The 13,421-nt window shown below is 47.5% G+C and overlaps 1 protein-coding gene across 2 annotated transcripts; it reads left to right on the top strand.

The window, feature by feature from the left end:
- The first annotated feature begins 274 nt into the window (after window positions 1–274).
- Window positions 275–13,176, top strand: pfas (phosphoribosylformylglycinamidine synthase). 2 transcript variants are annotated; one of them, XM_079267873.1, is made up of 28 exons: window positions 275–415; window positions 1,566–1,688; window positions 2,628–2,763; window positions 3,246–3,351; window positions 3,457–3,655; window positions 5,127–5,232; window positions 5,345–5,485; window positions 5,550–5,674; window positions 6,177–6,305; window positions 6,395–6,532; window positions 6,697–6,825; window positions 6,922–6,995; window positions 7,082–7,238; window positions 7,324–7,385; window positions 7,693–7,854; window positions 7,941–8,177; window positions 8,268–8,498; window positions 8,967–9,147; window positions 9,563–9,646; window positions 9,810–9,965; window positions 10,194–10,313; window positions 10,399–10,544; window positions 10,630–10,837; window positions 11,089–11,174; window positions 11,251–11,365; window positions 11,460–11,603; window positions 11,730–11,870; window positions 12,577–13,176. In XM_079267873.1, the coding sequence occupies exons 2-28, from the start codon at window positions 1,568–1,570 to the stop codon at window positions 12,885–12,887; spliced, it is 3,945 nt and encodes a 1,314-aa protein (XP_079123999.1). In that variant the 5' UTR covers window positions 275–415; window positions 1,566–1,567; the 3' UTR covers window positions 12,888–13,176. The 2 variants fall into 2 exon arrangements, with proteins under 2 accessions (XP_079123999.1, XP_079123998.1); XM_079267872.1 differs by having other exon boundaries at window positions 11,460–11,870.
- Window positions 13,177–13,421: the final 245 nt, after the last annotated feature.

Genomic DNA, 13,421 nt, shown 5'->3' with positions numbered 1-13,421 from the left:
GCATGAAAGCCACATATAAATACTGTATCCTGACTCTTGAAAACACTGAAAACAACCTAATTTATTCATTTAAAATAAAACTGCAAAATTCCCCACACAGTCCAGATTACATGAGAAACATTTTGCGTCCCAGTCAGACAATTTTAATTTATAATTTAAAAGTGTTTCTGCAGTAAAGAGTGATTTCTTCACCTGTAACCACTTCCCACTCAGTCACAGAGGCTGCGCATGCGCACACAGTTGGAGCGTCTCTCACGTGTGTGTGGAGGTCCATCCTGTCAGTCTGCAGACCTGAACCAGCCAGACTTCCACCAGTGAGTCCGTTCAGAAGAAGTTCCTCCAGGACTCCTCGAGGCGTCTCAGCTTCTTCTTCTTCATCTCTAAACGAAACGCTCAACGGCTGAAGCTGCTGCAGGTACGTGAAGCTAACTTTCACTCGCGGTCTGCTAACTGTGGTAGCTTTTAGCCTCTTAGCTTAGTTAGCTAGAAGAAACAAAACATGGGACACAAGCTGATGTGCTGCACACGGTTTAATGTCATGTTCAACGCTTCTCTCTCTAGTTGGGCTTTTACATGTAACTTACAGTGTAATTAAAATATACAGCGTTCAATAATCACACAATACACAGTGGTGTACTGTAACTAAGTATATTGAGGTACTTGTACTTTACTTGAGTATGAACATTTCAGGCAACTTTATACTTCTAGTCCACTAACGTTACATCTCAGAGGCAAATATAAGTTTTACTCTACTTCATTTATCTTAACTATAGTTTCCAGTTACTTTGCAGATTTACTAATACATTATAATTATTATGGAAGTATTTAAAGTTATTAAAAGGATCTATAAAATCCAATAAAGTATATTATTCTGAAATGAGCCATTCTACACAGTTTGTACTTTTCTTTTTGGTACTTCAAAGTATATTTTGATGCCAATACTTTTGTACTTTTATTTAAGTACGATTTAAGTTATTTTACTTTTACTGAAGTAATATATCCGAGTACTTCTTCCACCACTACTAACACATACACCAGTACTACTTAGTAAATTGAAGTTCAATTAGCTGAAAATAGGAACCGCTGTGGTTTACTTCACCTTTGTTGTAAAATATTTTATATCTGGAATTCATCTGGAATTTAGTTTAAATCGTGGACTTCAGAAGAGACAGAAGACCTCTGCCCGAGGATCTAGAACTCTGCAAAGGCTCATATGGGATAAAATAGCCTAAAATATCATCTGGAGCCTTAAAGGTAATCGGATGTTAGAATGAGTGCTAAAACAAACGGAGTCAGTGTAGAGAGTATAAAACCTGTGTGACGTGATCGTACCTCCTGGTTCTGGAGGCCTGATGTCTGATCGCTGGTTTGTCTTCTTGACCTGAAGCGATCTGGAGATAAAGGTCCGCCTCATTAATCACCAGCTTTGACTTCAGTGATCCATCACGTCAGAATATTTAGACGCGGTTCATCAATGTCATCGCCTACAAGTCATCATCTTTGACTTCCTGTGATGGATCTTTGTGGTCTCTGTTTTGTATTTATTCCTCCCGTCTCTGCGTCAGTCATGGCGGTAGTGAGGTTCTACAGTAACGAAGTGGTGAACGGGCGAGCCGTGCAGAGAGCCGCCAAGCTCCACCCCCAGCTGTCCATCGCCTCGGAGCTGTGCTACAACGTGGAGCTGACGGGTGAGTGTGAGACACCTCGTAGGTCGGTGGTGAAGACGCTGTGGCCCAATCGCAGTGTCCCCACCAATCAGCTTGGCTTTTGCAACCAGTGAACAGAAGTGACCATATTAGGACTGAGGAGGAGTGACGTAGACGCAGTAAACAGCTCTGGTAGAGACTTGTCAATCACAAGGTAGCCCCGCCCTAAAGCATCCCCTGCTTTATGGTCTGTGTGACTCTAAATGGACCATCATCTACTAAATGAACATCATGCTGTATTGAAGAAGACTTGAAACTAGAGATTGAGACATAAACTCATGTTTACAATGTTTACTGAGGTAATAAATCAAGAGAGAAGTAGAGTCATTTTCTCATAGACTTCTATACAACCAGAGGAGTCGCCCCCTGGTGGTCAGTAGAGAGAATGCAGGTTTTAGGACTTCCGCCTCCTGGTCCCCACTAAAGCCCTGAACCCTGAACCCTCAGGGGCTTAACTGACATCACCTGGTAAAAGGTTGAGTGAGAGAGGCTGCGAGGGCTCAAAATGGTAGAAATACAAACGGGACAACACTTTGCATGTTCTGCACAATTCTGGAAATTTATTTTATACTTTTTACGTTTTAACGTTTTCCAGGCTCTTGCCTCACGAGATGAGACTTAAATGTCAAATAATCTATTTACTCCCCCTGGTAACCACATGTTTAATGTCAAATTGCTATGAATTGTGGGTAATTCCCTCAGGCAAAGTCTTCAGAAATGTGGACTCACGGAACGTGTTCAAAAAGGGCAAAAAAAAAAAACAACGCAAACACTCGCCAGTCTGCCGGTGGGACAGGAACGCTTCTCAAAGTCCTTCAGTGTGGAGATTGGGCCTAAGATGCATGTAGATTCACCTTCTGTAGCCTGGAGACATTTTCCATCTGTCCACGTTGCCGTGTCCTCGTTGTTTTCCTGCTGCAGGCTGCGAGAGTCTCGGTGCCGAGCAGACGGAGGTTCTCCTCTGGTTGTTCCGTCCTCCCCTGCAGGCCGAGCCGCTGTCTGACAAACCAAACCTCACTGATGGCGGCGAGGAGAAACTGGTGGAGATTGGACCCAGGTACTCGCACAGTCTGATGAACGAGCTCTATTACGCGCTGAGGCTCTGCTTTTGTCCTGCAGTTAAGCGCTGGTTTAGTGAGGCAGCAGCGAGGTGTGAGCGCCAGACAGTGACGCAATCAAATTGTTTACAAGATACTCAACCTTCATTTCTTCATAATGCATTTGATACTTGACTTCTTCCTTCATAGGGTTTATAGAAAGGCAATGATGTAGTCCACAACTATGAGATATGATGTTACTGTTGAGGTTGGTTTATGGCGTTGTGACGGTTATACTCGTTGTCTTTTTAATTCTTCGCAGTTCATTCGTTTTGTACGTTTTGGAGAAAAGTCCTTTGTGCGAGTATAGACAGAGCTGCTCACTTACGGCAAAAATCATAATCACGATTATTAAACACCATCACTCATCGACTTTGTAAAGATCAGACATTTAGAAAGAAAATGTCTTTTAAACTCTTGTTTGTGTTGTTTGTCTCTTCAGGTTGAACTTCTCCACCGCCTGGTCCACCAACACCGTGTCCATCTGCCAGAGCGCCGGCCTCTCTAACGTCACGCGGGTCGAGCTGTCTCGCCGGTTCCTAATCAAGGTGCTCAAACAAAGACGACTCGTCTTCTAAAGCACTGATTCAGGTTTGTGTTTTTCACTTCCTGCCGCTCAGTCTGATGACGTCCGTCTCTCTCTTCCCCTTCAGCCAAAGAGTGGCGAGAGCGCGAAGGCGCTCGACGGAGACGTAGAGAGGCTGATTGATTGTCTGTACGACAGCATGACCGAATGCATCTATCCACATCCCATCACCTCCTTCAGCGTGGAAACCAAACCGCAGCCGGTGTTTGAGGTGGACGTCCTGGGGAAGGGTCGGGCGGCTTTGGAGACGGCAAACGAGGACCTGGGTGAGCCTCTCTCGACAGTTGGTCTCCTCTTCATCTTGTGTAACTCGGACCGAGTCTCCTCTTGATTGACTGAACCTTCCTCTCTCCTCTCTCTCCTTGTGCCTCAGTCCACTGCGTTATCCGATGGAGGTAATAATGTCACATGATGCGTGACTTTATCACTTAGTCGGTTGCAGTCACAGGACAGCAGTGCTGCTGCTGATTATGTTGCACGTGCATGAATGTTTTCAGTGTGTCTGCTGTGATGTGGAAGCGAATGAAACACAAACGGCTCCGAATGAAGGATGTGGACGCTGGAGACGTGAACCTGACTGCTTCAGATGTCGTGTTTCCAGCTGACTCTTTTCTCACAACAGAGACAATAAGTTCAAAAAAATCTGAATTTGCTGATGAGTTTTGGGTCAACAGTGTAATCGTAACGACTATTTTACGTTCTACCACCTCTCAACGGCTGCAACGTGTTGTGATTGTGATTCTGAAGTAATCCTGAATACATGGCTGCGTCTGTACTTGTCTACATAATGTTAGAAGATGGTGAAACATGTCAATCACAGTTTCTTGGAGCCCAGTGAGACGTTTTCAAATGATCATAAAAGAGAACTTTGATATTTGTTAACCTGGACTCCATGTTCTTTGTGCCATAGTGACAAAATTGGAAACACTAAGCTACGCTTTCTGTAATCTCTTTCACGGTTGTGTCACATGACACAACAAACGGAGCCGATAAAGTGGAAGCTAAAGAGAAACACTTTATTTCTCTTTCGGGTTCTTATAACACCAATCTGAGCCTGTCGGTGGCGTCACACAAGACCTTTAGTGGACGGTTGTGCGACCGGTCATTCCTCTTCACGGCCGCAGCGTTCTAACTTGACGCTGCGGCCGGTCTGTGCTTATGTTCACGCTCTGCTGATTCACTGCTGCCCAGCTTCATTAATGTTCTCAAGCTGCTCAACCAGATGAGGATCATTTCAGTGCACACTTTGTCGTCTCTGTCGTGCTCAACCAGTGAGTTGAGGATGTAATTAAAAAGAGCCCATCTTGGATTTTCTCATTGTTTCCCCCTCAAGGGTTGGTTTCACTATTTAGTTTCCCCACTGGAGTTAACGTGGAGTTTAATATAAGGGACACAAATTAACTTAGGTGACACGCCGTCATCTTAAAGCAGTGAATGTTAAAGTAATTATCCTTTAGAATGAACTGTCTCTGTGAAGGGGAAATATGCAATCTTAGGATACTGTACTATTTATATATATATATATATATATATATATATATATATATATATATATCCAGAACATCCTCTGTGAATGTGTTTGATTAATTTTGCATCTTGTGTTAAATGAGTGCGAACTTCTTTGTAAGTTCATGTTTGGGGTGCTTTTTTAAAATATCAAATTCTACAGAAAAAGACGTGCTCATGAAAAGTTTTTCCATCTTTGGTGGCATTTGCTTTCTGTTGTTGTTGTTCCAGGTCTGGCCTTTGACTCCTGGGATCTGGACTACTACACGTCGATGTTCCAGAGGGTTGGAAGGAACCCCACCAGTGTGGAGTGTTTCGACCTCGCCCAGTCCAACAGGTGGGGTTTGTCTGCAACAAAGAGATTAGCGGGAGCGCTTTGTGTTGAGCTCTGCAGCTTTTTAAAAAAAGGTTATTCCTGTGGGTTTTCTATGATTTTCTTTGTGTCGCAGCGAGCACAGCCGTCACTGGTTCTTCCGGGGGCGGATGGAGATCGACGGGCAGCCGCAGAACGAGACTCTTTTCAGTCTCATAATGGACACCCAGCGGCACAGCAACCCGAACAATGTCATCAAGTTCTGCGACAACAGCAGGTAGGAGTGACGTGTGTGTGTGTGTGTTCCTGTTCACACTGACTCAATGTGTGTGTGCTTCCAGTGGTATCAGAGGGATGAAGCTGGAGTGCCTTTACCCAAAAGATCCATCCAGAGCCAGTCCTTATGAGACACGGGACTCTCTAAGACACGTCATCTTCACCGCAGAGACGCACAACTTCCCGACAGGTCAGGACACACACACCATTGTGTTTAGATGCAACTTAAAGGAACACTTCAACCCCAAATCAATTCATGTTATAGCAGTTACTCACCCAGTGTTGAAGCTTGAATTCTTGAAGAAAACGTTGTTTTTCTCACGCGCCTTCACAGAGACCAGAGAACCAGAAAATGGATAAACGTCTTGATGAATTTGAATAAATGGTTGCTGTGTTTAACAGTAAAACTACATCAACACATGTGTTTACAGACGCTCACACAACTCTTGCAGTGTAATACAAGTCTCATTTAGGAGTAGTTTCCTCAGAAGGGTGTTAAACCGAGTTTAGGCCGCTTGTAGTGATTACAGTGATGAACCGCTTGTATGGATCAAACTGTTTGGTGCAGCATCATTCCAATACAAATGCTGTATGAATAATTCTCTGAGAGTAATTGGAACGTATTGGAAAACATTTTGGAACGAGGCTAATGTTGATTCAGTTTTTCCTAATCCGACCCGTGTGACTCGTAGGCGTAGCTCCGTTCAGCGGCGCCACCACGGGCACAGGAGGTCGTATCAGAGACGTCCAGAGTGCCGGACAGGGAGGCCACGTCATCGCCGGCACCGCCGGGTACTGCTTCGGCAACCTGCACATACCAGGTCTGTAAACCGGCGAGCTTCACTTTCCTCTCTTGAAATGTTCGATGGTTAGTGATGCGTATGTTGTTTCTCGCTGTCCGTCGCCGCAGGTTACGATCTCCCCTGGGAGCCTGAGGGGGAGGGCTGGGAGTATCCCTCCAGCTTCGCCCCACCGCTGCAGGTGGCCGTTGAGGCCAGCGATGGAGCCTCGGACTACGGAAACAAGTTTGGAGAACCTGTCCTGTCGGGTAGGAGCCCCACTGAAGCGTGCCTGGGTTTTCTTCCAACACTCCATTCTGTATTTATCTGTTAAATGATCTGTTTATTTGTTGAAATTGATTTTCTGTCTGTCTACCGACGGATTGATCGATGTTGAATTGTTTCATCTTTTCCTTTGATTCCCTCCTCCTAGGTTTTGCTCGTTCTTTCGGCATGCGGCTGGCTAACGGAGAGCGGCGAGAGTGGATCAAGCCGATCATGTTCAGCGGTGGTCTCGGTTCTATCGAAGATACGCACGTAAAGAAAGAAGCGGCAGAGACGGGTAATGCTTCAGCTCAGCGTGTTCAATCAATGCAGAGGCTACATTTACACACTCATCGATGAATGACTCGCGGTGTCCCTATGCTCCTCCGATCAGGAATGGAGGTGGTGAAGATCGGAGGGCCCGTGTACAGAATCGGCGTGGGAGGAGGAGCGGCCTCCTCTGTACAAGTATGGTCGCCAACAGTAAATCACACGGCAGCGACCTCACCTGGCGTAGAAGTTGTTGTTTTTTTTAAATACGTTGTGGCTTGCAGGTCCAGGGGGACAACTCCAGCGCCAGGGATCTGGGTGCGGTGCAGCGGGGAGACGCTGAGATGGAGCAGAAGATGAACCGAGCTCTCAGGGCGTGTCTGGAAAGAAGCGGCGGGAACCCGATCTGCAGTATACACGATCAGGGGGCGGGAGGAAACGGTACGGAACATCTGCTTCTCTTTCGCAGGATTTCTGTGACGCTCGGATGATGAGACGGAAGTTAACGTCACGTTATCACCTTCAGGTAATGTGCTGAAGGAGCTCAGTGAGCCAGCGGGAGCCGAAATCTACTGCAGCAGATTCAAGGTAATCAGCCGCCCTCTCTGTCGAGTGCTTTTAATAACCGGTTTTATTGGTCTCGTCGTCTAAGATCTCATTTTTTAATGCTTTTTTTTCTTCATGTCGAAGAAGTAAAAAGCTAATGTTGGGCTATAAACAAACTACAGCACGGTCACGTGACTTCACGGCACCGACACTGAGCTAAAGGAGTCCCAGTGATGAGGATTAGTCTCTTCTAACCCGAACAACTCGTTTCAAATCCTTTTAGCTTGTGTTAACCACTGACTCCATTTATTTTATACATATATCCATATGTTTTCTTCTTCTCTGATAGAAAGGTGACCCGACACTGAGTGTGCTGGAGCTGTGGGGGGCGGAGTATCAGGAGAGCAACGCCCTGCTGCTCCGTCCGTCGGACAGGGACTTCCTGGAGAGGGTGTGTCGGAGGGAGAAGTGTCCTGTTGACTTCGTGGGAAACATCACTGGAGACGGGAAGGCACGTTTCAGCCTGGATCAAGTCAATAAATGCACATTAATTACACTGATCAATCTGTATTTATTTGAATCTCATTTCTCCCACAGATTGTGCTGGTGGATGACGAGGGAGGCAGTGACGATCGGGCAGACGGGGCCCGCTGTCCCGTGGACCTGCAGCTGGAGTGGGTCCTGGGCAAGATGCCACAGAAGGAGTTTAAGATGGAGCGTGTGGCGCCGACTCTTCAGCCTCTGGCTCTTCCTGCCGGGCTCAAAGTCAAAGACGCTCTGGACAGAGTTCTGCGTTTGCCTGCTGTGGCGTCCAAACGCTATCTCACCAACAAGGTGTGCCTCTCACCCCTGTCTCACATCGTCTTTGTCTCTTTATGAGTACGTCTGTGCAGACTGTGTCTTCGCCCCCCTCCCCCCTCTCAGGTGGACCGGTCTGTGACTGGGCTAGTTGCCCAGCAACAATGCGTCGGCCCTCTTCACACCCCATTGGCCGACGTGGCTGTCGTCGCCCTGTCGCCGTTCAGCCTCGAGGGAGCAGCCACGGCCATCGGCGAGCAGCCAATTAAAGGCCTGGTGTGTCCTGCAGCCGGGGCTCGCATGGCTGTCGGAGAGGCTCTGACCAATTTGGTGTTTGCCAGAGTCACAGCTCTGAAGGTGAGCGGAGAATCACGGACACAACGGATCACAACAGTCCTTTTACAATGGATAGAGCACACTGTCTACCGAATCAAATAACAACGATCTTCAGGTTACATTTGGTTCAGATTACACACGATTTGTATGAAAAGGGAGGCGCTGCTTGTGAATAGGGTCGACATTTTAACAAACAGATATCACCATGAAACTGAGCCAGTTGATTACCTACAATGTTATGAAATGTCATGTTTAAATATGCAAATGAGGCATTCTTTAATGCTGACTTTTGTTGAATTTTGGAGAAATCTACAGATAAACAGTAAACAGAGTAGTAAAATAAACACCTCAATGTGTATTTTGGATGTTTTCTTACTACGAGTCTGAAAGAACACGTGTACTGGAAGCAGAACAATGTTTTTGTCCGTCGCGTCTCGCCTTAAAATAGATGTCCAGGATTTCGCTAACTCTCTCGGTCGTGTGTTTCAGGATGTGAAGTGCAGTGGAAACTGGATGTGGGCCGCCAAGCTGCCCGGTGAGGGGGCCCGTCTGTGGGACGCCTGCAAAGCCATGTGTGAGGTCATGGGTCAGCTGGGCGTGGCCGTCGACGGGGGCAAGGACTCTCTGAGTATGGCCGCCAGAGTGGGGAAAGAGACGGTCAAAGCTCCGGGTACGCTCACTGAATATGTTTCTACGCAGGCTAATATTCCACCATGTCATGTAAACGGCATTCTCTGTTTGGATATTCTGAATATAATCAGGCTTTAGGTCACGCGGCCTCTTGCCAGGTCATGACCAGCTATGTGCGTCATGAACGAGCAGCGGTTTGCAGAGATGCATGCCTTAAAGAAAAGCCCACATTTATGGTCGTTGATGCATTAATCGGAGTATGCACAACTGAATGTCAACGGGAATATTAGCGGTATATATTTATTTCATTAGCCATGTAAACGGCTTAGAAGGAATGTTGTCTCTTTCGGAATGAGAGCAATAACCGTAATATTTTGTGCACGTGAAAGGCGTCGCTGTTTGTATTTGCGTGTTCGCGAGTGTCTCCGTTTAACTTCCTGCCACGTCTGCCTCAGGTGCTCTGGTTATTTCTGCGTATGCCGTTTGTCCCGACATCACAGCCACGGTGACGCCCGACCTGGAGGATCCAGATGGAAAAGGTATTTCACACCTGAGTGAGATGTGAGATGTGCCATAATGTTCAATAATGTGATGACAATATGACTTGCGATAAACAAACACACATTTAGTGCATTTTAGCTTTACGTGTCCTATATGCTCAGCCTGGTAACAGCCTCTGGCCCTTTTGCCCGCCGTCTGCAGGCGTGTTGCTGTGGGTTCCTCTCAGTCCGGGCCGCCATCGTCTGGGCGGCTCGGCCCTGGCTCAGTGCTTCAGCCAGCTGGGAGACTGCGCTCCTGACCTGGAGCAGCCACAAGTGTTCACCGCCTGCTTCAACACCACACAGGAACTCGTACACGGTGAGCTCGCTCGCGCAGGCACAGCGGAGAGAACACAGCTGAGCTTTGTTTACCGTGATTCAGTCTGTGAGCTAATCTTTCTTTCGCTTCCTCGACTCAAAGGCCACAGCTTTGTGCTGTGATACACAGCCACCTGGTGGTTTTATTGTGTATTTTTGTATTTTCTTTATTGTCATATTTGTATTTATTTCGCCTTTATTTAGTCGGATATTATTTCTCTTCCTCCAGATCGTCTTCTGACCGCAGGACACGACGTCAGCGATGGCGGCCTCGTCTCCTGCCTGCTGGAGATGGCGTTTGCGGGAAACCGTGGCATCGATGTTGAGTTGTCATCACAAGGAGCTGGAGGTCAGTGAGCTGATGCGTTTCACACTCGCAGGGTGCAAACTGCGTAGCTGTAACCGTGAACTCATGCAGCGTTTCTGCTGCACAGTCCTGGAGCTGCTGTTCAGCGAGGAGCTGGGTTTGGTTCTGGAGGTTTCACAGCTCGATGTCGAGACGGTGCGTCGGAGATACGGCGACGCCGGCGTGCTCTGTCATCGCGTCGGCAGAACCTGCGGCTTTGGACCGGAGGCTGTGGTGAGACATCGACCCGCAGCACACGCATGTCGGCGCTTCTCATCTCATCTGTGGTGACCGTTCGTTCCCCTCGCTCGTCTCTCAGGTCAGCGTTCGTGTGGACGGACGGGAGGTTCTGAGGGAGCCGCTGCCCGACCTCAGAGCGTCATGGGAGGCCACCAGTTTCCAGCTGGAGCGCCTCCAGGCCAATGAGACGTGTGTTAAACAGGAAGAGGAGGGGCTTGCCAAGAGGACGCAGCCCTACTTCAAACTGACCTTTGACCCCTCTGAACTGCCCAGCATCAGCCAGCTCAGTAAGACCAAAGCGGAGTGGCACCTTTTACAACGATTTAGTGCATTCAGACGTAGTGCAAGTACTCCAACTATTCTTTTGATTACTACATTAATCAGTTGTTCTATAATATGTTAGAAATAATGATAGATGACCGTTCATAATTGGCCAGAATACCAACCAGATACAATTTTAAAATCCTCTTCTTTGAGTTGTAAGCACTGAGTGCTTGATGCTTGATGTCGTGCTCTCTGATGTGTGTTGTTCTTTCAGGACAGCCTCGTGTAGCCGTGATCAGGGAGGAGGGCAGTAACGGAGACCGAGAGATGTCTGCGTCTCTGCACATGGCGGGCTTTGAGGTAACTATCTCGATCTTTACTGTTGCTCTGAGCTGTGCAGCTGGTGTGTGTGACTCCTCTCTTTGTCTTCGTGTAGGTGTGGGACGTCAACATGCAGGACCTGTGCTCTGGCTCCATAACTCTGGAGTCCTTCAAAGCAGTCGTGTTCGTTGGTGGATTCAGCTACGCAGACGTCCTGGGATCAGCTAAAGGCACATACACACCCATACGTACACACACACACACATTCAATCATAGACCACTTTGTTACACACATTATTTAACTCCATTCATCCTTCGTGATAGGCTGGTCTGCTACTGTTGCATATAACCCCAAGGCCAAGGCTGAGTTTGATCGATTCCGGCGGCGGGACGACACGCTGAGCCTGGGAGTGTGTAATGGCTGCCAGCTGCTCGCTCTGCTGGGCTGGGTGGGAGAGGAAGGAGCAGGTAAGAGGCAAACTCCTACTGCAGCAGTGAGCGGAGACGATGCAACAGATATACGTAAAGACATGAACATTATCACCAGAGAGGTGGCTGGTTTTTTAAATTGCTTTCCAATCCCCCCCCCCACAGAGACTGAAGTGGCGCTGACTCATAATAAGTCCGGCAGGTTTGAGTCCCGGTTCGTCAGCGTTGGGATCCAGGAGTCCCCGTCCGTCTGGCTCAGAGGCATGGAGGGCTCGGCTCTGGGAGTCTGGGTCGCACATGGAGAAGGTGCAGTTCTGTCAAGTGCATCGTGTGCTCGTCCTTAACTTGTCACAGGAGTTGAACAGTTGCTGCTTGTTCTCAGTTCTCAGTTTTGATAAAAGCATCAAGCTCTGACGGACTCATGAATGAGTGGCTAGTTTAATTATGTTTTTGGCGAGATTGCATGAAGTTTCTTCAAGCCAGTTGCCTCCATAAGTCACAGCTTGTTTTTGAGTTTACATTAAGTGTGTTCTACGACGCCTTACAGCCCATTGGTTTCTACACGAGTTAGTCAATTGTGGGTGATCTGCACTCTGCTGAATACGCCCGTCTCGTTCTTTTTACTTGTAATACATACTGCAGCTGCCCTTACAAAGTATGTGCTGTTGCATGCAGTATGCATTCAATTGAGACGTACTACTTCCTCATAACACTGCACAATGAACGTTGGCCCTCTTGCTGTGCAGAGGATTGTGGGTCAGAAGAGCCAGAGCAGCTTGTATGTTGCTAAATGCGACCGGAGGCGGTAGAACATGCTGTTTTTGGCATACTGCATTTGAGATGCTTTGCATTGGAACATACTGAATATGTGTGTTGTACGAAATAATATGGTTATTGGACACATCTATTGATTTATTCTGCTGACTCATCACGTCACAGGTCAGGGTGTTCTGTAATCAAAAGCTGTGTTTGGTATTGATCCCCCCCCCCACCCACCCTCTTTCCTTCACAGGTCTGATGCAGTTCCGTAGCTCCGTGTCCCAGGACCAGATCATCTCTGGCGGGCTCGCCCCCGTCCGTTACCTTGACGACCAGGGTCGTCCCACTGAAGAGTACCCTCTGAACCCTAACGGCTCCCCGCAGGGCGTAGCGGGGCTCTGCTCCAGGGACGGGCGGCACCTGGCCATGATGCCCCACCCGGAGCGCTGCACCCTGGGCTGGCAGTGGCCCTGGGCCCCGAGGGCCTTCAGACCGTCCCTCACACCTTCCCCGTGGTTACGCATGTTCAAGAACGCCGCTGCCTGGTGCAGCAACACAGAGTGATGATACTCTGTTGACATTTCTGCTACTGCCAAAGTCATAGTATTATCTTTTTGGGGTTGTGGAGGGTCAACTGAGCATAAGGCCTGTTCGCATTACTGACTGTGGTACTCTGTCTGTTTGTTGTTCATGATGCCTGCTGGAATACTTAATGACTTGGAGACAACTGAGGTTTCTTGTTGACTTCGTACACATTCTGTAATGTCTTTTTACAAATATGTTTCGTACCAATCAGGTCCGCAGACGTTATCAGTGTTACTCTAACAAATGGATTTTGCAAATAAATACATAATAAAACAGCAGAAGCATGTGTAGTGTGATTTTAAAGAAATGCCATTTAAGTCAATAAATATTCTTTATTTTACACAAAAACATATATCAAGTATTTACATCGTACTGACATGACAGCTTGTCTGGAGCTTGCTGAAACTGAATTGCTGCCCAGTTGGAGGAGTAAAAATGACAGTTTTGTGGGGTAAAAAATAAAGGATGAAATTGCGATTTACTCCCAAACAAACACTCCAGGCCTCAGGAACT

The sequence above is a fragment of the Melanostigma gelatinosum genome (assembly GCF_949748355.1).
Source record: "Melanostigma gelatinosum genome assembly, chromosome: 4".
Lineage (NCBI taxonomy): Eukaryota > Metazoa > Chordata > Actinopteri > Perciformes > Zoarcidae > Melanostigma > Melanostigma gelatinosum.
Note: the sequence above shows the minus strand (reverse complement) of the source record. Positions and strands in the feature narration are given on the sequence as shown.